Source organism: Bufo bufo, chromosome 4, assembly GCF_905171765.1.
Source record: "Bufo bufo chromosome 4, aBufBuf1.1, whole genome shotgun sequence".
Classification (NCBI taxonomy): domain Eukaryota; kingdom Metazoa; phylum Chordata; class Amphibia; order Anura; family Bufonidae; genus Bufo; species Bufo bufo.
This window is the reverse complement of record NC_053392.1, coordinates 84,046,859-84,072,597: the sequence shown is the minus strand read 5'-3', so window position 1 is coordinate 84,072,597 and position 25,739 is coordinate 84,046,859. Positions and strand designations below refer to the sequence as shown.

The window sequence follows — 25,739 nt, the reverse complement described above, 5'->3', positions numbered from 1 at the left end:
ATTAGGAAGGGCAACCGACAGGAAAGACAGCACCTATGGATGGAAGTGATTGCCACCAAAAAGGCCACCTTGTAGGATAGGAAGCACAGGGGACACCTGCTGGCAAAGGCTCAAACTGTGAGGACTGGAAGAGCACTGAGCACTAGATTAAGGTCCCAAGGAATTCAACGGAGAACGTAAGGGGGCACAGCGTCGCGCTACCCCCTGCAGAAAGGTCCGAACCGCAGAAAGCGAAGACAAGTTCTGCTGATAAAGAATGGGAAAGGGCTGAAACTTGCCCTTTTGAGGGAACTGAGAGCCAGCCCCAAGTCCATGCCCGACAGACAAGAGTCGCGGCAACGAGGACAGAATAGGAGACCGCTGGTGGGCGTTCGAACCAACTAAAATAGGATTTCCAGGTCCTGTGATAGATCCAGGAGGATGGCGGCTTCTTGGCACGAATCATGGTCTGGACTACAGCATCCGAAAAACCCCAAACCCCTAGTACGGCAGCTTCAACAGCCATTGCCGTTAAGTGTAAAGACCCTTAGATTTTGGGTGGAAGATCGGTCCCCTGCGACAAGAGGTCCTCCCGAAGGGGAAGACGCCAGGGTTCGTTGATGAGGAGGGAGACTAGGGATGCATGCCATACTCTTTCTGGCCAGTCCGGGGCCACGAGAATGACGGGCAGACCTTCGGACCTGATTTTCCAGAAAAGACGTGAATGAGCGGAAGAGGGAGGGAACACGTAAGGAAACCTGAATGGACTCCACGGGATCACCTGGGCCATCCGACGCTCGAGCCAGAGGATTCTTGGATCTCGCGACAAAGTTCTCTCCCTTGCGGTTGAAGCGTGAAGCCATGAGATCCACAACCAGCCGACCCCACGGTTCGCAGATCGCGAGAAAGGCCTGGGGATGCAGAGCCCTTTCGCCGGGTATGAGTCTCTCCCGGCTGAGAAAGTTGGCGATCCAGTTGTCGATGCTTGGGGATGTGAACTGCCGACAGAGCAGGGACATGGCTCTCTGCCCAGGTGAGGATGAGCACTGCTTACCGACATGGCTGCGGGGCTCGCGGTGCCGTCCTGGTGGTTTAGGTATGAGACTGGTGTGGAGTTGGTCGGACTGAAACCAAACTGGACACCACCTGGAGACGGTCCTTTCAATGAACCCGAGAGAGACTAATCGCCTGCAATTCCAGAATATTGATCTGGAGCATTCCTCGCAGGGACCTGAACAGAGAGATTGTTCAGAACTCGTTCCCCCCCCCCCCCCTCTTCAGCCACGGAGATTGGCGTCCGTCGCCAAAACTATCCAGCTGAGGGGAAGGAAGGAGCGGCCTGGCGTCCGCATCGGGGACGTCAACCACTACCAAACAGCGCGTTGGGGCAGGGAGAACGGATGAGTCGATCCAGGGAGTTTGGGGAACAGTCAAAAATGGTCAGAATATGCCTCTGAAGAGTCCTTTTTATGGAACTGAGCATAAGGCACTGCTTCGAAGGAAGAGACCTTGTGGCCCAGAGCCTCATGCACTGACTAATGAGAAGAGGTATAGGGCTTGGAGCTATGAGATGGGGCTCAGAGATAATCACATCCAAACGCTTGCCGAAAAGTCTGCTTCCAGTAGAGGGACGTTAAGGCCCGTTTTGAAGCATTATCTGCTGCCCAGCAAGATAGCCAAAGGGTACGGTGAATAGCCCACCTAAAAGAGCGGGCTATAAGCCTGGGCCGCGTCAGAGAGGCCCGCACAGAAGAAGACTAGCCGTGGGAAAGCTGCAATGCAATATATTGAAAGTTCCTCTGAGGGGTCCCCAGAGATGAGGCCTTGACGTAGCTTGTTTGCCCCACTCTGCATAGTCTTGCTATGGCTACTTTCACACTTGCCGTTACAGGGTCCGCCTGTGAGATCCGTTTCAGGGCTCTCACAAGCGGCCCCAAACTGATCAGTTAGCCCCAATGCATTCGGATGGATGCGGATCCGTTCAGATGCATCAGTTTGCCTCCGTTCCGCCTCCATTCGCCTCTGGAGGCTGCTTGCAGCGTTTTGGTGTCCGTCCTGGCGGTGCGGAGCCAAACGGATCCGTCCTGACTTGCAATGTAAGTCAATGGGGACGGATCAGTTTGCATTGACACACTATTGGTGCAATTGTAAACTGATCCGTCCCCCATTGACTTTCAATGTAAAGTCAGGACGGATCCGTTTGACTTACACTTAGACCTTTATTTTGACTAAGTTATGCAGACGGATCCGTACTGAACTGATACCATCGTTTGCATTTATAGGTGCGGATCCGTCTGTGCAGATACCAGACTGATCCGCACCTAACGCAGGTGTGAAAGTAGCCTAACCCAGCGCAGAGCAGTGCCAACTGCCTCAAAGGAAGATTTGGCAAAACATTGCAATTTTTTTATCCCTGGGGTCCGAAAAGGAAGCCCCTTCTGCCATAGGTAAGGTGGTATGCTTAACAAGGGGGGATACCAGAGGGTCAACAATATGAGAGGACGACCAATTTTTTCGTTAAATCCTATGGAAAGGGATATAAGACATCTAAGCGTTTTGGTATGGCTACATTCACACGACCGGATCCGCAAAAAAAAAAAAAATAACAGACTGACGTCCGTATGGCATCCATATTTTTTTTTTTGTGGATCCTTTGTAACAATGCCTATCCTTGTCCGCAAAATGACAAGAATAGGACAGGTGTAGTGTACGGGAGCTGTAATGCCCGTCACTACAGAAGGGTCACTTGTGTGCTGTCGTTTCCCCTTATTTATGGGGAGGTTGGTATAAGTCATCTTCATAAAGTATAATGTAATGCTATGTACTTCCCTGTTACTGTAAAATGTGCATGTACAGGCCTGCTAGGGGTGTCATTCCAGCTCTTAGTCACTAGAGGGAGCTAGGGAGCCCTAGTTATATAAGGCCCAGTCAGGAAAGACAGGGAGGTTGAAGTGAGGAGAGTTGAAGAAGAGTTGAAGTGGGAGCTGAGGTTGGAGATTAGACCATGTCTGAGTTAAGTCCAGGCCTGGAGCCTGCAGACCAGGAGAGGGTATTTGCAGTCCCTGTAATCGGGTTCCAGATCCAAGGAGAAGGTTCCCCTCCTGAGTTCATATATGCAGAAGCAGGAACACCCACCGTTAATCAGCCTGAGGAAACTGAGAGAGACAGAGGCAAGTCCAGAAAAGCAAGAGGTACTAAAGACAACAGAGGAGGTACTTGATCATTATAAAACAAAGGATATAAGCCAGAGCTAGGGCATCGGGCCTTGGAGAAGAGTTTCTAAGTTCCAGGATCAGTCAGGAATAGAGTGCAAGCCGCCTGTACTGCAAGTCCTGTGTTTAACACTCTGAAGTCACCTTGCTATATATTGCCTGCATCAAATGTATTGAAACCAACTGTCTTCAAAGGAACTGCGCTTCCATCTATGTCCATGTATGATGACTACTAAAGTTTGGAGTTCTGTTTTAACATCACGTGGTTCCTCAGTTATTCCTGCTATCAGCAAACGGCGTGCCACCGTTTAATTGGCACTGGCGTCACGAACATTACTTATCATTACCTGCCTTGCAGAGAGTCAGCTGTCTCAGGTTAGTGGTCACAATTGCACTACAACACACACCCAGGAACACTATTACCCTAACTTGAGTACGCTGCACAGGTTCTATTTTTATATATTTTTTTGCGTTGCTACGGAATGGACATATAGATGCGGATAGCACACGGTGTGCCGTCCGCATTTTTTGCGGACACATAGATGCAGACCCATCATTCCAATCTGCAAAAAAAAGGAAAGACACAGAACAAAATACGTTTGTGTAAATGTAGTCCTAAAGCAAAACGCCTGTCAGGGAAGTTCCACTCCTTGGAAAGGGAGGAATCAAACTCCATGATGGTTGGGGAAAGATTTTGGCGAGCAACGGATCGCCTGAAGGGAAAACTAGAGCCGGCAGATGAGGGCATAGGATCCTCAACCTGTAAGGTTTCAATAACCGCTGCAATGAGATTTGTCTACCATAGCGGACAGTTTAGAAGACTCTTCCTCTCCTCAGGTGAGACAAAGTCAGTGTCTGACGACCTTTCCTCAGAACACGCCTCTTCTACTGAGGACACGTCGGAGCGAGACTCCCTGGAGGTGGCAGAGAGATGGAGCAAACTGGGGAAGCAGACTCCCTTCGAGGAGACGGTGGTCTGGCCCGGTTTGTAGGACGGTTGCGATGGGGATTAGCAGAGAGGTCTGACTTGTCAGAAGATGGCTGTGTGGCCAAACACCCCAGTATTTCCACAATGGCCTTGTTGGAATGAGAAATGTCCTGTACCATCTAGCCAGGGAGTGCACCCACTTCGGTTCTACCATGGGCTGGGCAGGATGGGTGACTGGGGTCAGCGTCAGTGCCACTTGGCGGTGGAGCAGAGCACGAGGAGCAGAGGGATCCAACTGACACAATAAGAATTTTGAGTGACAAGAAGCACAGGCAAAATGTCGCACAGAAGTGACCCACCTGCTTTGGGGCCGAGGGTCAGGGCTCGGACATAGTGAGTGACAGGTAGGAGGATGAGGGGAGTAGTTGGACCCTGTAGGAAGGGGAGACGGAGCTTACCCGGCCTGTGTCCCTTACTGCAGCTTGTCCGGAGATGCCTTGTGCCAGAGTCCCGCAGAGGATCTCCTGAAGCAGAAGGTGGGCGGAGCGCAGAAAAAAGTGGCAAGAATTCGCGCCAGGATGCCAGATGAAGGAGGGGGGAAGCGGGGAGAACTTCATGCCCCGCCCCCACTACTGGAGGCAGCCCCCAGTGCTAACGAGGGGAAGCGCTGGCCCGAGCCACCTGACTCCTCTAAGAGGTCTCCTCCCCCCTTCTGGGATAGCGGTGCTGCCGCTAGAAGCCCTGGAAAAAGGGGTATGCCGGCCGGGTGTGAAGCACCCGATGGGAGCCGGATTGGGAGTATGCCGCAGAGAAGTCGGGGCCTCAATTACAAGCGGCCCCAGTGGACGAAAGGACCCAGAACGCCGCGATAAGGGAGAGAAGCACTGAGGGCTTCCCTTCACCCCCCCCCCCCCCCCAACAGAAGATGACGCAAGGCAGGGACAAGCCCTTCGTGGGGGTCATTCACATAAGGTAACCTGAGAGGGAGTAGGAAGAAGAGGAATTGGGGCCAAGCATACTCGCCCGTCTGGCGTGTTCTGCCCCCTGGTTCCAGCCAGATCACTACCTTTGGTGTGCGGCCCCTTGGAGAGGACTGATACACCGGAAACAGAGGGGACTTATCGTGGGGCGGCCGCGGTGACCCAAAAGCTGGCGGGATGCAGAGGCTTTGAGCACGGGCTTGGGGACCCCCTGGTCTCCCGTCTCCTGGGTGGAGTGCAGGCAGCTAGGACTGCCTGTAACCCCGCTAGAAGGAAAATCAAAAATGAAAAATCTGCAAAGCAGGGAGGTCTGCCCCATACTGACACTAAGCTAAAAACTGTTTTAGCTTAGTCCCTGTAGGAAGAGTATAGCTGAAAGAGGAGCTCACACCTTTGTGCTTAGTGTCCGCCTCCTAGTGGCAGCAGCTATACCTATGGTCAAGCCTGTGTCCCCAATGACACGGATGAGAAATAGGACTCACTCTATCTTTTTGCGGGTCCGCGGAACAGAACTCAAATGCGGACCACATCCTCCAAGATGCTACTCCCAAAATAGAAGCGCATTCACACCTGAAGGTGCCACTCCTTCAAAACTAAAAAAAATCAAGTGTTTTTTTGTTTTTGTTTTTGTTTTGAAGGAGTGGCACCTTCAGGTTATAATATATTGGTTATAATTAGTGTTGAGCGAACTTCTGTTTTAAGTTTGGCGTCTAAAGTTCGGCTTCCGGTTAGCGGAGAATCCAGATATGGATTCCGAATTCCGTTGTCGTCCGTGGTAGCGGAATCAATAATCGCGGGCGGCCATTATTGATTCCGCTACCACGGACCACAAACGGAATTCGGAATCCATATCTGGATTCTCCGCTAACCGGAAGCCGAACTTTAGACGCCAAACTTAAAACAGAAGTTCGCTCAACACTAGTTTTAATATATCAATATTGCACATTATATATGAATCATTAAGTTCAAATGCTAAATAAATGCACACAGGAATATATATACCGTATATTCCGGCGTATAAGACGACCCCCAACTTTTCCATTTAAAATATAGGGTTTGGGCTATACTTGCCGTATAAGACTACCCCTGAATGCCCAGCCCTCCCTGTCTTCAAGACGATCTTCTCCAGTCCAGGGAACTGACTGGGATCTGTGGATGGCACTGATATGGGGAGGGGGATCAGTGGATGACACTGCTATGGGGAGGGGGATCAATGGATGACACTGCTATGGGGGGGATCTATGGATGACGCTATATAGCATCTTATGCTATATGTGTCATCCACAGATCCACCCCATGACAGTGCCATCCACAGATCCCCCCTAAACAGTGCCATCCACAGATACCCCCCCCATGACAGTGCCATCCACAGATCCCCCCCCCATGACAGTGCCATCCACAGATCCCCCCCCCCCCCATGACAGTGCCATCCACAGATCCCCCCCCCCATGACAGTGCCATCCACAGATCCCCCTCCCCATAACAGTGTCATCCACAGATCCCCCCATGACAGTGCCATCCACAGATCTCCCTCCCTCCCATAACAGTGCCATCCACAGATCCCCCCACCCCGCCATGACAGTGCCATCCACAGACCCCTCTCCCCGACGCTCAGAGGAGTATACATTTATTAACTCTAACTTTAACTTTAAATGAGCGCTCATCTGTTTACTAGAGTACCTTACTCTCAGCTCCGCTAACAGGCAGTGCGGGCGGCGCTCACTCACTGACGTCACGCGCCTGCGCCGCCTAATGGGAGAAGCAGGCACGTAACGTCAGTCAGTGAGTGAGCGCCGCCCGCACTGCCTGTTAGCGGAGCTGAGAGTAAGGTACCCTAGTAAAGAGATGAGCGCTCATTTAAAGTTACAGATTACAGTTAATAAATGTATACTCCTCTGAGTGGCGGGGCCCTGTGTATTCTAACCCCCAGGCAAGCGTCCCCGTCCCCATGGGAACGCCTGGGGGTTAGAATATACCATTGGATCTGAGTATACCCGGCGTATAAGACTACCCCCGACTTTTGAAAATAATTTTTAGTGTTAGAAAGTCGTCTTATACGCCGGAAAATATGGTGTGTGTGTGTGTGTGTGTGTATATATATATATATATATATATATATATATCTTTTCCACATCAGATGTGTTTTATGGACATCTCTTCTTATCAGATCATGGCTCAGCCATGAAACACCCATTGTTCCTCAGACAGACGTGTTTAGAGAAACCAGTACACTCCCTATAGATAAATCCATGTCTCTAAACAATAATTAAAAGTATAATGTTCTCTATATATTCACTTTTAACACATTGAACTTGCCATGAACCCATCTTGGTTTTTTTCAGGTTCATGCAGATCACATGCTGTTACAGGCATTGCTCATCCATATTGAATATAGTATTATCAGATACATTGTACACTTATGAAAATGCACAACAATGTGCAGGGTCTGCTTTCATCAGTGTGGATGCCCATGTGGCATAGGTACAGTAGGTTTAGTGTAGGACCTGCCTGACTGAGACCACCTTGGCGCTGGTAGGTAGGCACAGATGTGTTTTGATCAAAATATATTGGCTATGAATGTCAGATTTTATAATTAGGGTGAGGGCTTAGTCCATATATTATGTTCACAGTGCTATGAGAAGTTCTTCTGTTATTATCTGACAGCTCCACCTAGAGGATTGTAATAGGCATTACAGATGAACATATTGCATTGACTGTACTGCAGATAAATAGCCTTGCACTCATTTCTTCTTAGGATTAATGGGGACTCTTCTCTCAGCCGGCCAAAGTCTGAGCCAGAACCGTTCAGCAAAACGAAAATGGATCTGGAACATATTCCGAGTCGACCGAAATCTGTGGAGGTTGAGCCGAGTGCAGTGAAAAGCCCAAGAGAACACGGTAAGTAGATGGAGGTATGGCGACTGTCTATATGTGGAGACCTGGAGGAAGTCTGTCTCCTAGTGCATGACCTCTGTGTGCGGAGTGGATGTTCATCATCACTGCTGTCCCCCTGTCTGATGTGTGGAGAGAGGACCCAAACCTTGCTCATTCTCTCCATGAAACTTGCCGCTTTACTCCCCACATTTTTTTATTTTTTTTTCCATTCAGTTTGCATGCTACATGTGACCGGGAGCGTGCACTTCATCACTGGCTCTTCTTGCTGAGGTTTTTGACATGCATTTAGGTGTTTTACCTCTAAGCAAGGGCAGGGCCAATATTAGTGCCGCGTACATACATTATCAATACCTAATATGTGGGGTCCCAGCTCCCTGGACCTATGCAGACCAGCGGTTTTAAAGGGGCAGCGGCGCTTGGCCTGTGATATCGCGTCCAAACCCTTCCACCCCTAAGTCCCATTCAAGTGTGTATTTTGTTATCCTATTGACTTTCATCAAAAGTTTCTTTTTCTATCTCAGTGGAAGGGGTAGGTTCATTATTCTGAGACTTTTGGGGGTCCTAGCAGTCCTTTTTCAACAGTTAGACCTTTAGCACATCCAGGTAGAGTGCCTTAAATTGGTATTCACTTCAGAAAATGGCACTTGTCATGTAGAGAAAGTTAATAGAAGGCACTTACTAATGTATTGGGATTGTCCATATTGCCTCCTTTGCTGGCTGGATTCATTTTTCCATCACATTACACATTGCTTGTATCCAGGGGTTACGACCACCTTGCAGTCCAACAGTGGTGGCTGGCCTTGCATGCGCAGCAGCTCCCATCTCGTGTCTGGCCGTAACCCCTGGAGACTAGCAGTGTATTAAAGGCACCGGCTTCTCTGGTGGCTGGGACCATGGGAAGTGCACGTAGGCCAGGGCCTTTTCCTATAGTCTGCAAGCACGACCGCCACTGCTGGATTGCAGGGTGGTCATAACCATGGAAACGAGAAGTGTATAACATGATGGAAAATCGAATGAAGCCAGCAAAGGAGGCAATATGGACAATCACAATACATTAGTAAGTGCCTTGTATTAACTTTCTCTACATGATAAAGGTCATATGCTGAAGTGAGACAACCCCTTTAATTAGTCAGGAGAAACCATTAAGTCAGACTGCAATTTCTGTTTTCTACGGAAGATAGAGGCCGGTCTAGAAAACTCAACCGCGCTGTCCGTTAACAAATACCAGTTTGCAGCATCATCAGCTCTGCTTACAGACGCTGAACCTGCAGGAAGCCGGGGACTGTGCCGCCTGTGAGCTCAAAGGTAATCCGTTGAGTTTTCACTGACTGTGGATATGATGAAGAATGATGGTCGTAAAGATTGTCCCGTGATATTGGAAGCTAATCTCTTGCTGCAACGAAGATAGAGAGGAGGCTCCTGTTCAGCCAGACTCGGGACAGTGAGCAGCAGGAGGGACACAGATCACCTCCTGGGGGACACAGATATCTTTATAGATTTCTCTACTTTTACTATAGATATATGAGAAAATAGGACGAGAAGAAAGGAGGAGATGATGGGATAAAGTGGTGAGGTAGTTCATGTTTAGTGTCCCTTAAGGTGCAGCCCACGTCAGCGTCCAGTCTTTATTGGTGACATCATGGCTCCAGGGTGGGGGGCAGGGGGCAGCTCTCCATCTGCCTGCGTTCTGCTTATCTCAGCATGGCTGCACTCTTTGGTTGTTTTCTTCAAGTGTTTTTTTTTTTTTTTTTTCTGCTTTGCTAAAGTAATTTTTATTTCACAATCTTTGTTCTAGACATTCCTCTCCTTGACTTTTCTTTCCAGATTTTGTTTCCTCTCCTGTATCCCTTCTTTCGTATCTGGAACTTCCCCTACCCTTCTCCATTTTGGTAAGATCATGTTCTCTCACCAGAGTCCTCAGTTTGCTTAGATAAATTTCTGGTATCAAGATCCTGCTCCTGCTGGTATTGTGAAAGTGAACATCAACGCAAGTCTACTTACAAGTCTGAACCACGTCAGGCTCTTGTGCTTCTCTTTATGGAATCAATGCTGTTTGTGTAATGCAGAACTCCAAATCCCCATGTAGAGACAGGTAAATGTTAAACTTCCTGCTGCCTACAGCCACCACTAGAGGGAACTTGTGAGCTACTGCATGACCCCCATAATAACACAGTATGCCATAAGCTCCCTCTAGTGTTGGCTGCAAGTAGTAGGATTGGTATTTTTTAAAGGTGACATATTGCAAGGTGCAGGTCCCAGAGGTGGCACCCACCCTTCTCTCCAGAAGGGGCCCCCTAAAGTGAAGGAGAGCACACTGCACAAGTCCCAATCCAATGAATGGAGAGGTGGCTGCACTTGCACGGTGTGATCTTCTTCACTATCTATATTCGGAACTCCCATAAAAGTGAATGACGAGTGCCTGCGCTTTAGCGGTGTGCTCTCCTTCACTGAGAGGGTGGGGGGCCTTCTTGAGACAGGAGTGGGTCCCAGAAGTGGGACCCGCATTTATGTGACATTAATGGGCAAGTGGCCCATATTCTAACGATATGCCACCAATGCCTGAGATGAGACAAACCATTTTAACTGCCTCTACAAGGAGCTTGGGGCTGTCTATGAGAAAACGAGCCACGAACCTGCATTTTTCAATTCGGCCTTTTTTCTGTGCAAAGCTGATGCTGTAGTAGCAGTCTCGATTTCCTCTCTTTTCCGTCACCTGGGGAGCAGACGGACTCCTTATCTCTGCTCTCTGACCTTATAAACACTCATAGCTCAGTCCTTCTCTTACTCATAAGAATGTGGCTTCAATAGTGTTTGACCTTTTTAGTGTTTTAGAGATGAGGATAAGTACAAATCACACAGTTAGAAAAAGAGTTAACGCTTTGTAAAAGTGGCTCAATATCTTTAAAAAAAAAAAAAAAAAAGCCAATTGAAAGTATTCTTTTTAGACAAAAACGAGTAAAATGCAATCGTAAACAAAAATTGCTTCCAAAGGTGCACATAGCCTTTAAGAAATGCCAAACATTGGAACAGAAAACAACAGGGTGATGAATAGCGGGCGCACGGGTTTTGTACGGCACGCGGGGTTCCTCTTTTACATATCTTTTATACGTGTCGTTGTCAGCGAGTGTTTCCATTGTGCAGGATCCACAATCTTGAACTCCGCCAGGACGGTAGGGTGGTCTGCGCTCTGTGATCAGAGATGATGCTTGGAGCTCTGCATCTCCAGAAGAACATCGCAGGGCTGTGAGCTAAGGGAATATTCACACACAGCAGATTTGTTGCACGTTGCGACTGTGCCATGTATCTGAATGTGGCTCAGCGCTCCTCCCTTTATTCCTTCCCCTCTTTCTCCACGGCTATCTATTACATTTCCCTTTTATGAGCCCCACTAATTTTACCGCTGCAGGTGGACATTGCTGTATTAAGGTAATGTGTAGCGGACTGCCACTCACGCTTGCTCTGGAGGAACACGCTCACTTTGCATGATAAGATGCTGCCGCTTATGCATTTTTCGCTGCACCGCATTTTCAGACGCACTGCCACGTATTTTACCAAATGGGTGCATTAAAGGGGTTGTGTGGAATTATAACTATTATATATGGGCTATGTCCTGTGGCTCATTCCCCATCAAGTAAATGGGACTCGGCTTATACGTCACAGTACCAGACGGACTCCAGGGTGCTGCTTCTTTGGGGGGAGGAGAATACTTTCCATCGTTCATTCCATTGGGGGACACAGACCATGGGTATAGCTTAGAGATATTACTAGGAGGGACACTATGCAAAAAAAGAAGCTCCTCCTCCTCGGGCTATACCCCCAGGCACCTCCAGGAGAACTTCAGTCTTTGCTTAGTGTCCGTTCAAGGAGGTTGACATTTATTCTTCTCCTGTTTGTTATTTTTTTTCTGGTTTCAGATGGGGACGCAGGTCAGCATTGCGCTTTCCTGGCCCCTGTGGAGGGTCTGCCACAGTCTTCTGAAGGTTCCTGGCTACCTCCCATTCCCCCACAGAAGAAAAGTGGATCCAGGCTCGACATGTTAGCTCTGGCATCCCACCAGCTGCTGGGACACCTGCTGCCTACCCTCCACCAGAGCACTGCTCTCCTTTATTGGAGTCAGACATCTGAAGAGGTGAATCCCTGCTGGTCTGGACATCGAGGGAGCATGCTGTGCAGATAAGTATTGCTTGGGATCGACCTAATCAAAAATTTTCGGCCACCAAGCGTATGGATACGCTTTATCCTTTTCCAGCTGACACAGTGGAAAAGTGGACTTCTTCCCCTAAGGTAGATCCTCCGGTGGCCAGGTTAGCCAAGAACACGGCCCTTCCCGTCCTAGACGGTTCCTCTCTGCAGGATGCGGTGGACAGACGTTTGGATTCACTTTCCAAGTCCATCTTCTCGCTGGCGGGCGCTTCCCTGCGACCGGCCTTTGCGTCGGCTTGGGTCGCCAGAGCCCTTACAACGTGGTTGCAGCATCACCACCAGGATCTGTCAGAGCAGGACGCCTCTGCAGATACTCTGGATTTTATCATCCAGATGTCTCAAGCGTCTAAATATCTCTGTGAGGCTTCAATGGACATCGGCTCCCTCTTTGCCCGTATTTCAGCCCTCTCTGTCATTCAGCGCAGGGAGGTCTGGCTGAAGGTGTGGGATGCTGATGCCTCATCCAAGCGTTCCCTCGCTAACCTTCCCTTTGAAGGGTCCAGGCTCTTTGGGGCTCAACTAGATGAATTCATTTCTGCCGCAACAGGGGGCAAGAGCACTCATCTACCCCAGCCCAGGACCAAGCGTCCCTTTCGGTCTCGGCCTTCAGGTTTCCGGGGCCAGTCCTTTCGTCGCTTTTCCACTGCCAGGACGCCGTCGTCCTCATCAGCAGGGGGATCCCAGGACTCCCGCAAGAAGCCTTTCTTCAAGCCCCAGCCCTCTTGGCGGCCTCGGGCGCAGTCAGCCCGTCCTCCTGCTCCCAAGCAACCCTCCGCATGAAGGAGTGCCCCCATCCCTCGTGGTGGGGGGCCGTCTGCTCTCCTTTCAACAGGTCTGGAGGGCTCACGTTCAGGACGCCTGGGCTCTGGAAGTGGTGACGTCCGGCTACAAGTTGGAGTTCGCGTCCAGCCCGCCGGAACGTTTTTTCCCTTCTCGCGTTCCGGGGGATCCAGCCAGGGCCTCGGACCTCTTTTTTGCGGTCTCCTCTCTTCTGGACCGTGGTGTCATTTCCCCCGTTCCCCCAGAAGAGCAAGGGACAGGTTTTTACTCAAACCTGTTCGTTGTTCCAAAGAAAGAGGGGTCAGTGCGTCCAATCTTGGATCTAAAACTTCTCAACAAGTTTCTACGGCTGCGGAAGTTTCGCATGGAGTCCCTTCGCTCCGTTATTGATTCTCTGCTTCCAGGAGAATTTCTCGCGTCTGTGGACATTCAAGACGCCTCCTTGCACGTCCCTATTGCAGAGTCCCACCATCGCTTTCTGCGCTTTGCCATAGGGGGGCGTCATTACCAGTTCGTCGCCCTACCTTTTGGGTTGGCAACCGCCCCTCGAGTTTTTACGAAGATTCTGGCGCCTCTCATGGCGCTTCTTCGCACCAGGGGCATCTCTTTGTTACCATACCTAGACGACATCTTGATAAAAGCTCCGTCTCTTCCACAGGCCGAGGACAGCGTCCGAATCACGGTCCAATCCCTGGAACGGTTCGGATGGCTGATCAATCTCCCCAAGTCCTCTCTGCACCCCTCCCAGAGACTCTCGTTCCTGGGGATGATCTTGGACACCTCGATTTCTCGGGTGTTTCTTCCAGATTCCAAGGCTTCCCAGATTCGTCTGGCAGTGGTGCTCCTTCTATGCTCTCCACGTCCCACCATTCGGGAGTGCATGCGGGTGCTGGGCCTTATGGTCTCCTCTTTCGAGGCGATTCCGTACGCCCAATTTCACACTCGTCCGCTACAACAGATGATCCTTGCCCTCTGGAACAAGAACCCTCGGGGTCTAGACACTCCTGTTCGTCTGTCCCGGCAAGTTCGAGCGTCTCTCCCTTGGTGGCAGTCTCCCCTGAACCTATCATCAGGAAAGTCCTTCCTTCCGTTCTCCTGGACGATAGTCACCACCGACGCCAGCCTCATCGTTTGGGGAGGTGTTCTCCGGAACCTCACAGTTCAGGGTGTCTGGTCGACGGAGGAATCCAGTCTCCCGATAAACGTTTTGGAATTGAGGGCGATTTTCCACTCCCTCTCCCATTGGACTCCTCTCCTTGCGACTCGCCCGGTGCGGGTTCAGTCGGACAATGCCACGGCTGTGGCTTATGTCAACCATCAGGGCGGGACTCGCAGTCGGGCAGTAATGCGGGAAGTAGCGAGGATCCTCTTATGGGCGGAGTCTCATGTTCCAGTATTGTCGGCAGTGTACATCCCGGGAGTCGACAATTGGACGGCGGATTTTCTGAGTCGCACCAAGGTGGATCCGGGAGAGTGGTCTCTCCATCCGGAGGTGTTCGAGGACATCTGCCACCGATGGGGCCGTCCGGACGTAGATTTGATGGCTTCCCGGCTCAACCACAAGGTGCCGGTGTATCTTGCCCGCGCTCGAGACCCACGGGCGGGCGGGGTGGACGCGCTGGTATTTCCATGGCAGCGGTTCAGCCTCCTTTACGTCTTCCCTCCGATTCCTCTGTTGCCGAAGGTGCTGCGCAAGATCGAGGCGGAGGGGATACCAACCATTCTCGTCGCTCCGGATTGGCCTCGCCGCGCCTGGTTCTCCAGCGTCGCTCGTATGTTGGCGGGCGTTCCGTGGCCTCTGCCCGACAGAGAGGATCTCTTGTCTCAGGGGCCGCTCTTCCACCAGAATTCACGGCAGCTGCGTTTAACGGCGTGGCTGTTGAGACCGCCATCCTGAGGAAGAGAGGCTTCTCTGATGCGGTGGTGAGAACCATGATCAGGGCTCGGAAGCCGGCTTCTTCACGAATCTATTATCGCACCTGGAAGGCCTTCCTGGTTTTTTGTGAGAAATCGGGCTACTCGCCCCCACGTTTCTCTGTCCCAGTGGTGCTGTCCTTTCTCCAGTCCGGCCTCGACATGGGTCTGTCGCTCAGTTCTTTGAAGGGTCATGTTTCTGCTTTGGCTATCTTTTTTCAGAGGTCCATTGCTTTTTTGAGACCTGTAAAAACCTTTCTGCAGGGGGTGGCGCATTCTGTTCCCCCGTATGTGCCTCCCTTGCCCCCCTGGGATCTCAACTTGGTTCTGCGCGCCCTTCAGGCGGCGCCTTTTGAACCTCTGAGGGAGGTCTCTCTGGTTTTACTCACCTGGAAGGTAGTTTTTATGGTGGCCATAACCTCCATCAGGCGAGTTTCGGAGCTGGCCGCACTTTCCTGCCGGGAACCTTTTCTGGTCTTTCACCAGGATAAGGTAGTGCTCAGACCGGTGCCTTCTTTTTTGCCCAAGGTGGTTTCTCCCTTCCACCTTAACGAGGATCTTGTCCTGCCCTCTTTTTGTCCTTCTCCGGCGAACCCCAAGGAATGCACTCTCCACTCCCTGGACGTCGTCAGGGCCCTGAAGGTGTACCTGGGGGCTACCGCTTCCTTCCGGCGTTCAGACTCTCTCTTTGTTATTCCTGAAGGGTCCCGTAAGGGCCTGGCGGCTTCCAAGGTCACCGTGGCGCGGTGGTTCCGTTCCGCTATTGCTGCGGCATATCGCGCTCGTGGCCATGTTCCGCCGTCGCGGATTACCTCTCACTCCACAAGGGCAGTGGGAGCTTCCTGGGCTAGACGCAATCGCGCATCCGTTTCCCAGTTGTGTAAGGCGGCCACTTGGTCGTCCTTACATACTTTCACAAAGTTTTATCAGTTACACTCTCTGTCCTCGGCTGATGCTGTTCTTGGGCGCAGGGTATTGCAGGCTGTGGTTCCGGTTTGACTACTGGACGTTTATTCCTGGCGGTGTTGGATTTGTTCTTTTTTCCCACCCCATGGACTGCTTTGGGACGTCCCATGGTCTGTGTCCCCCAATGGAATGAACGAGAAAAGGAGATTTTTGTGAAACTCACCTGTAAAAACTTTTTCTCGTAATTTCCATTGGGGGACACAGCTCCCGCCCCTTTTTTGGTTTACGCCTTATGGTGTGCTGTGTGATGGTTTCCATAGTGTTTTGTTTCCGTTCTCCTTCTCCTACTGCTTTTGCAACGACTGAAGTTCTCCTGGAGGTGCCTGGGGGTATAGCCCGAGGAGGAGGAGCTTCTTTTTTTGCATAGTGTCCCTCCTAGTAATATATCTAAGCTATACCCATGGTCTGTGTCCCCCAATGGAAATTACGAGAAAAAGATTTTACAGGTGAGTTTCACAAAAATCTCCTTTTTTCAATCCTTTAAAGATGTGTCAACAGAAAATGTCCTATTGTTTAAATAATGTTTTTATGTTAAACATTTTTAATGAATTTTTGGTGACGGTATTGACATGGAAAATCAAAAATATCTGTATTTAAACTAAAAAAAACATAGTTCAGCAGTCGTCACCACGTGCTGCCCTGTACAGATCACTTTACTGCAGTTATCAAGGATTACAGTGACAGATATCACCTCTGTGTACAGATAACAAAGGATCCAGCATTTACAGCAGGTGATATCACACCTCTGCACAGGTCACAGAGCACGTCTATACAACTCAATGAGGTCCTCTCCTGACCATTGTGTCTATGGCCCATGGGGCCTCAGTTTAGGTGGGTTATTTGTTTGCCCTGTTTTCTTCTAACATTTTATTTCGGGTCATAAGCGATTTTGTTTTCAGGTGACCCGACGGGTGTAAGTTCACCTCGTGCTGGTTTTCAGTTCCTCGCTTCCGTCTCTCTGTCTTTACGCCTGGAGCCGAATTCGGAAATTTCTGTAGCCGCAGAACAGTGCATGGCGGCGAGCTCAGATGCTGCCAACCTTTTTGATCACATGACTGACAGCAGGGTGGGGCCAAACCGTTGTCAGTTTCAAATAGCAACCGGAAAGTTTTTATTTTATTTTTAGAAAAGAGCTCTGGATGTGACTGTAGAAAATGTGGTGCTTGCTAATGGCCGCGCTCTTTCTGTTCTGCAGGTCCTTCCGAAGTCAGTTTTGACGATGTTCTCCCTACCTCAGAAAACCTCACCCACCCCACTGCCAGCAGACCAAAGATGCCCGGCAAGAGACCCCCGGGGCGTTTCAATGGGTTGCATTCTGTAAGTACAGCGAATGGCTGCAGCCACTTTCTATGGTGGGGGAGGGGGGGTATTGTGTGCAGATAATCTAGTTTGATGGGAATGGTGTCATTTTATCCTTGGGCGCGGTGCACACTGGTGTGATGACACCAACTACAGGGATTCCTAGACCGTAGTGGTAAAGGCCTTGCTTTCCTAGCATTAGTACCTAGCGTTTAAAGGGGTGGGCCCCTGCAGTGTGGCAGTGAGGTCTGTGATGAGGTTGCCTTCATTGCCTGATGACGCCAGACTGACTATTATCAAATTGTTTTTTTTTTGCTTATAGCCACAAAATAAAGACTTGACGGAGAACCAAAAGGTACATCATGAGCAAGAGGAGGAAAGTGCCAAACCATTGACGCCAGAAGTAAAGAAGGTATCCGACAATGGGGTTCCCTGTTATATGCATTAAAGGGGCTGTCTCTCCTCAGCAAGTGGCATTTATCATGTAGAGAAAGTTAATACAAGGCACTTACTAATGTATTGTGATTCTCCATATTGCTTCCCTTGTTGGCTGGATTCATTTTTCCATCGCATTATACACTGCTCGTTTCCATGGTTACGACCACCCTGCAATCCAGCAGAGGTGGTCCTGCTTGCACTACCGTAGGTAAAAGTGCAGGGAGCGCACAGCAGATTGTCGGGGAGGAAGCGTTCCTTCCCGATAGTCGGCTGCTCGTTTTACATGCAGCGATCTCCTCCACAGTATGAGGTTGAGGGTTTATGTCAGTATGATTCTGTAGCCGTAACGTCAATCAGTCTAATGCCGTGCACTCCTGCGAGACGAGCAGTGTCCAGAATGGAGAATCGCGCTCACACACGAAGCGTGATTCCCGCACTAGACATGCTCGTGTGAACCAGCCCTTGGGGCTCCTTGGAGTGGCTGTTGTGTGAATCATGTCACCCCTGCCATCTTTTGCTCTATGCAGCATTGTCACGACTGGCAAGCGTTCTCGCTGCGCCCCCCCCCCCCCCCCTCATTATGGCAGCTCTTAGACAATGCAAAGTACATTGGCTTGTTGGTTCTAGATATCGGTGGAGGTCCCAGGGTCAGGTCCTGCACATCTGATCAGTACGTGATAAATAGGTGTAAGGTCCATGGAGAGCAGAAAACCAGATATCTTCTAGTTTACCTTCAAAGAAAAACTTCCAGCACGTACTAGGTATAAAAGATTGCTTCGTCTTTATTCCATGCCACTCGCAACAATTTATTCCATGGCACCTCCCATCAGATCGACATGTTTCGAACCATAAGGTTCTTACTCATGATCTGATAACTGAGTTGGAACACCTTTATCGAGATCCACCCCAATCAGGTTCGTGATTGGGGTGGATCTCCAGAATTCGGTTAGTTGTCAGATCATGAGTAAGAACCTTATGGTTGGAAACATGTCGATCTGATGGGAGGTATCGGGAGGTTTTGTTCACTGCACCTTCATTGTTGCGAGTGGCATGGAATAAAGACGAAGCAATCTTTTATACCTAGTACGTGCTGGAAGATTTTCTTTGAAGGTTCATTATATAGAGCTGGCCTTGCACGGTGGATATCTAGTGAGCTGGACTTTTTACTTTTTATCTTCTAACTTACCTTTTATTTTATTTTTATTTCAGCCATTAGTGACCGCAGCCACAGCACCTATATTCTCACCCTTGTCAATTGTGTGCAAACCCAACCTCGTCTCCTTGAGCCCTGTCGCTGCGGACTTCAAACCAAAACTTGATCTTGTGGATGGAAGGAAGAACGAGGTGGAGGAATTAAGAGCCCAGATCAGCGAGCTGCTAACTATAGTGGACGCGCTCAGGAAAGAACATAGGTACCCGGGGCTGGGTGTTATATTGCACTGTATGATGTAGGGGGAAGATCTGTTAAGTTTTTTTGGGGTTTTTTCCTTCTTTTATTCTGGTATTATAATTAGGGTTAAGAAATCGGTTTCGATTGCTCTACCTGAACCCGATTCCTCTAAAAACTTTAAGAATATCGGTTCTGTCCTCCTGTAAAATGTACTGCCGTGTCTGTTTATTCTCCTAAATTACTGTATGAAAGCACTAAGCCGAACTCTGCTTTGTGCCTCATTAACCAAGTGACCAAGCCTGTTTGGGCCTTAAAGACCAAGCCAGATATTGGAAATCTGACATGTGTCACTTTAGCAGAGAATAACTTCGTAAAGGTTTCACACATCAAAGTAATTCTGACATGGTTTTCTCGTCACATATTGTACTTTACGTAGGTGGTAAAATTTTACCGATAAAATATGCGTATCTTTATTAAAAAACGAAAATTTTTCAACTGCAATATTTCTCATACATGCATAAATACTATTCAATATTTTTTATCAGAAATAGATTTCCAAATTTTTACTTTATTTTGGCTGCACTTCCAAAAAACTTACTATTTTATTTAGGAGACACTTACCATTTTAACATAAATTAAAGTTTTTTTGAAGTACATATTTTTTCCTGCAACAAGCCAAGTTTACAGAGGCTTATAAGTGTCCGAATAATAGATTCCCCCCCCCCCAAAAGTGCCCCCATTTTGAAAACTAGACCCCTTAACGTATTCATCTAAGGGTGTATTGAGTTTTTTTTTTACCCCCCTAGGCTTTTAAAGAAATTAATGCTAAGGTGAAAAGAAATTAAATTTTAATTTTTTACACAAAAGTGTCAATTTAAAGACTTTTTTTTTTTTTTTTTTTACGAAGCACATGAAAATGAAGAAGTACACCCCAAAATGTATCACCCCGTTTCTCCTGTCTTCAGAAATACCCCCATTGTGGCCCTAATCTTATGTCTTGACACACGGCAGGGCCCAAACATGAAGGAGCACCCAGTGGCTTTCAGATAATAAACTGAAAATGGTTCAGGTCCCATTGCACACATGTAATGGCGTCGAGCTGCAAAATAATAGAAAACCCTTATAAATGACCCCATTTTAAAAACGAGATCCCTTAACCACCTCCGGACCGCTGTACGCACAGACGCGTCCTGGAGGTGGTTGATTCATTCCGCCTGGACGCATATACGCGTCCTCTCGCGAGACGCGAGATTTCCTGTGAACGCGCGCTCACAGGAACGGAAGGTAAGAGAGTTGATCTCCAGCCTGCCAGCGGCGATCGTTCGCTGGCAGGCTGGAGATGTGTTTTTTTTAACCCCTAACAGGTATATTAGACGCTGTTTTGATAACAGCGTCTAATATACCTGCTACCTGGTCCTCTGGTGGTCCCCTTTGTTTGGATCGACCACCAGAGGACACAGGTAGCTCAGTAAAGTAGCACCAAGCACCACTACACTACACTACACCCCCCCCCCCGTCACTTATTAACCCCTTATTAGCCCCTGATCACCCCATATAGACTCCCTGATCACCCCCCTGTCATTGATTTCCCCCCTGTCATTGATCACCCCCCTGTAAAGCTCCATTCAGACGTCCGCATGATTTTTACGGATCCACTGATAGATGGATCGGATCCGCAAAACGCATCCGGACGTCTGAATGAAGCCTTACAGGGGCGTGATCAATGACTGTGGTGATCACCCCATATAGACTCCCTGATCACCCCCCTGTCATTGATTACCCCCCTGTCATTGATCAACCCCCTGTAAAGCTCCATTCAGACGTCCGCATGATTTTTACGGATCCACTGATAGATGGATCGGATCCGCAAAACGCATCCGGACGTCTGAATGAAGCCTTACAGGGGCGTGATCAATGACTGTGGTGATCACCCCATATAGACTCCCTGATCACCCCCCTGTAAAGCTCCATTCAGATGTCCGCATGATTTTTACGGATGCACTGATAGATGGATCGGATCCGCAAAACGCATCCGGACGTCTGAATGAAGCCTTACAGGGGCATGATCAATGACTGTGGTGATCACCCCCTATAGACTCCCTGATCACCCCCCTGTAAAGCTCCATTCAGATGTCCGCATGATTTTTACGGATGCACTGATAGATGGATCGGATCCGCAAAACGCATCCGGACGTCTGAATGAAGCATTACAGAGGCGTGATCAATGACTGTGGTGATCACCCCATATAGACTCCCTGATCACCCCCCTGTCATTGATTACCCCCCCTGTCATTGATTACCCCCCTGTAAAGCTCCATTCAGACGTCCGCATGATTTTTACGGATCCACTGATAGATGGATCGGATCCGCAAAACGCATCCGGACGTCTGAATGAAGCCTTACAGGGGCGTGATCAATGACTGTGGTGATCACCCCATATAGACTCCCTGATCACCCCCCTGTCATTGATTACCCCCCCTGTCATTGATTACCCCCCTGTAAAGCTCCATTCAGACGTCCGCATGATTTTTACGGATCCACTGATAGATGGATCGGATCCGCAAACTGCATCCGGACGTCTGAATGAAGCCTTACAGGGGCATGATCAATGACTGTGGTGATCACCCCATATAGACTCCCTGATCACCCCCCTGTCATTGATTACCCCCCTGTAAAGCTCCATTCAGACGTCCGCATGATTTTTACGGATGCACTGATAGATGGATCGGATCCGCAAAACGCATCCGGACGTCTGAATGAAGCCTTACACGGGCGTGATCAATGACTGTGGTGATCACCCCATATAGACTCTCTGATCACCCCCCCTGTCATTGATCACCCCCCCTGTCATTGATCACCCCCCCTGTCATTGATCACCCCCCCGTAAGGCTCCAGACATTTTTTTGGCCCAAGTTAGCGGAATTTTTTTTTTTTTTTTCTTACAAAGTCTCATATTCCACTAACTTGTGTCAAAAAATAAAATCTCACATGAACTCACCATACCCCTCACGGAATCCAAATGCGTAAAATTTTTTAGACATTTATATTCCAGACGACTTCTCACGCTTTAGGGCCCCTAGAATGCCAGGGCAGTATAAATACCCCACATGTGAAAGAAGACACCCCCAGGTATTCCGTGAGGGGCATATTGAGTCCATGAAAGATTGAAATTTTTGTCCCAAGTTAGCGGAACGGGAGACTTTGTGATAAAAAAATTAAAAATATCAATTTCCGCTAACTTGTGCCAAAAAAAAAAAATTTCTATGAACTCGCCATGCCCCTCATTGAATACCTTGGGGTGTCTTCTTTCCAAAATGGGGTCACATGTGGGGTATTTATACTGCCCTGGCATTCTAGGGGCCCCAAAGCGTGAGAAGAAGTCTAGTATCCAAATGTCTAAAAATGCCCTCCTAAAAGGAATTTGGGCACCTTTGCGCATCTAGGCTGCAAAAAAGTGTCACACATCTGGTATCGCCGTACTCAGGAGAAGTTGGGGAATGTGTTTTGGGGTGTCATTTTACATATACCCATGCTGGGTGAGAGAAATATCTTGGTCAAATGCCAACTTTGTATAAAAAAATGGGAAAAGTTGTCTTTTGTCAAGATATTTCTCTCACCCAGCAAGGGTATATGTAAAATGACACCCCAAAACACATTCCCCAACTTCTCCTGAATACGGCGATACCACATGTGTGACACTTTTTTGCAGCCTAGGTGGGCAAAGGGGCCCATATTCCAAAGAGCACCTTTAGGATTTCACAGGTCATTTACCTACTTACCACACATTAGGGCCCCTGGAAAATGCCAGGGCAGTATAACTACCCCACAAGTGACCCCATTTTGGAAAGAAGACACCCCAAGGTATTCCGTGAGGGGCATGGCGAGTTCCTAGAATTTTTTATTTTTTGTCACAAGTTAGTGGAAAATGCTGATTTTTTTTTTTTTTTTTCATACAAAGTCTCATATTCCACTAACTTGTGACAAAAAATAAAAACTTCCATGAACTCACTATGCCCATCAGCGAATACCTTGGGGTCTCTTCTTTCCAAAATGGGGTCACTTGTGGGGTAGTTATACTGCCCTGGCATTCTAGGGGCCCAAATGTGTGGTAAGGAGTTTGAAATCAAATTCTGTAAAAAATGACCTGTGAAATCCAAAAGGTGCTCTTTGGAATATGGGCCCCTTTGCCCACCTAGGCTGCAAAAAAGTGTCACACATCTGGTATCTCCGTACTCAGGAGAAGTTGGGGAATGTGTTTTGGGGTGTCATTTTACATATACCCATGCTGGGTGAGAGAAATATCTTGGCAAAAGACAACTTTTCCCATTTTTTTATACAAAGTTGGCATTTGACCAAGACATTTCTCTCACCCAGCATGGGTATATATAAAATGACACCCCAAAACACATTCCCCAACTTCTCCTGAGTACGGAGATACCAGATGTGTGACACTTTTTTGCAGCCTAGGTGGGCAAAGGGGCCCATATTCCAAAGAGCACCTTTTGGATTTCACTCGTCATTTTTTACAGAATTTGATTTCAAACTCCTTACCACACATTTGGGCCCCTAGAATGCCAGGGCAGTATAACTACCCCACAAGTGACCCCATTTTGGAAAGAAGAGACCCCAAGGTATTTCGTGATGGGCATAGTGAGTTCATAGAAGTTTTTATTTTTTGTCACAAGTTAGTGGAATATGAGACTTTGTAAGAAAAAAAAAAAAAAAAAAAAAATCATAATTTTCCGCTAACTTGTGACAAAAAATAAAAAGTTCTATGAACTCACTATGCCCATCAGCGAATACCTTAGGGTGTGTACTTTCAGAAATGGGGTCATTTGTGGGGTGTTTGTACTTTCTGGGCATTGTAGAACCTCAGGAAACATGACAGGTGCTCAGAAAGTCAGAGCTGCTTCAAAAAGCGGAAATTCACATTTTTGTACCATAGTTTGTAAACGCTATAACTTTTACCCAAACCATTTTTTTTTTAGCCAAACATTTTTTTTTTATCAAAGACATGTAGAACAATAAATTTAGAGCAAAATTTATATATGGATGTCGTTTTTTTTGCAAAATTTTACAACTGAAAGTGAAAAATGTCATTTTTTTGCAAAAAAATCATTAAATTTCGATTAATAACAAAAAAAGTAAAAATGTCAGCAGCAATGAAATACCACCAAATGAAAGCTCTATTAGTGAGAAGAAAAGGAGGTAAAATTCATTTGGGTGGTAAGTTGCATGACCGAGCAATAAATGGTGAAAGTAGTGTAGGTCAGAAGTGTAAAAAGTGGCCTGGTCTTTCAGGGTGTTTAAGCTATGGGGGCTGAGGTGGTTAAAGCATGCATCTAGCGGTGTAGTGAGCATGCCGAGTGCAAAATTATTATAGGCTGAAATAATGCGTATATATGGTTTTATTCAAATTGTTGATAAAATTTTCACAGGAAATTGGAGGAAAAAATCTTTTTAGTTGGGTAACCGTGTTACTGTCTTAGAAATCCGCCACATTCTTATCTTTGTGGCGTGTACAGATGAGAAGTGAAGCTGTGCACTTATAAGGGAGGCAGATTTCTAAAAAGGCATTTGCCTGTACGTATGACTGTCTCGCCAAACGGAAAAAAGGGAAAAAAAACTGAACTGTAGTGAAAGGCAAAAAGTCCAAGAAAAAGGAGCAAAATGTCTCCAACTATGTTGCAAATTCCAGTTTGTTCAGAACACAAACAAAGAATAATATTTGGGTGATAAACGTTCTGTAGTAAATACTATAATCTGAGCCTCAAAAACAAAAAACATTTTTATTAAGGTGAATCGTTAAAAGAGGGTAAATTTATCTTATTAGGTTAAAAACCAGGCAAGCAGGGAACCCAAGATGTAGAGAGGGACTTGGTTAGATGCCATCTACATATAGGGTAACCTGAAATACAACCTAGGGTTTGCTCACCATCCTGTGTGTAGGTGAGTATCAGCAGACCTAGACTTGCTGGGGCGACCACAAAGGGCAGGGACTCAAATTACCAGACTGATCAGTGGATGGAAGCAAACGTCTGATGAGTAGAACCAGTATATAGCCGTGGAACGATGCCACTGTGTTACTGCCCTACCTAATGAGCTCTATCTCAGTAATGTATTCGCTCGACGTGGGCATAACACCCCACGTTTCCTCAGGAGCGATAAGAGTTACACTTTACTGCCAGTTAACACATTGTACCCGCACTATTACGTGCAGGCACCGGCTGTACGCGGGTCCCTAATGAAAATAATTGACCGTTAATGACTGACGGACCGGCAGTAACAGACTGACACCACGGAGCAAAGGCGGAAGCCTTCGTTCAAACGACAGCCCTCCTGGGGTCCCCGAGCGCAGCCTCAGCGCACTTCCTCTGGCAAGCAGTCCCCGGCATGAAGGTGCGCCCCCACCTTCCTGGGTGGGGGGGTCGGCTCCTTAATTTTCAGGAGGTTTGGCAGGCCCACATATCAGACGCCTGGGCATTCGAGGTGGTCACTTCGGGCTACAAGTTGGAGTTAAAATCCATGCTTTCAAACCGTTTTTTTCTGTCCCGTCCCCCCAGGGAGCTAGCTCAGGGGGGGCCTTTTTTCCAGGTGGTTCACGATCTGCTGGTCAGGGGAGTTATCTCCCCGATTCCGGCGAAGGACCGGTTTTCAGGTTTTTACTCCAACCTCTTCATTGTGCCCAAGAAGGAATGGGCGGTCCGCCCGGTGTTGGACCTCAAGATGGTGAACAGTTACCTTTGAGTGCGCCG

General features: G+C 48.3%; 1 protein-coding gene across 1 annotated transcript; it reads left to right on the top strand.

Annotated features, from left to right (window-relative positions):
* Window positions 1-918: 918 nt before the first annotated feature.
* Window positions 919-19,046, top strand: LOC120999001 (CD2-associated protein-like). Its single transcript, XM_040429877.1, has 6 exons — window positions 919-1,012; window positions 4,029-4,179; window positions 7,855-7,997; window positions 17,053-17,174; window positions 17,479-17,568; window positions 18,804-19,046. The coding sequence occupies exons 1-6, from the start codon at window positions 919-921 to the stop codon at window positions 19,044-19,046; spliced, it is 843 nt and encodes a 280-aa protein (XP_040285811.1).
* Window positions 19,047-25,739: the final 6,693 nt, after the last annotated feature.

Coding starts and splice junctions, on each gene's coding strand:
- LOC120999001 (XM_040429877.1), top strand. CDS start 919: ATGAGTCTCTCCCGGCTGAGAAAGTTGGCGATCCAGTTGTCGATGCTT. Junction 1,013..4,028: donor GGACATGGCTCTCTGCCCAG/GTGAGGATGAGC, acceptor TCCTCTCCTCAG/GTGAGACAAAGTCAGTGTCT. Junction 17,569..18,803: donor TGACGCCAGAAGTAAAGAAG/GTATCCGACAAT, acceptor TTTTTATTTCAG/CCATTAGTGACCGCAGCCAC.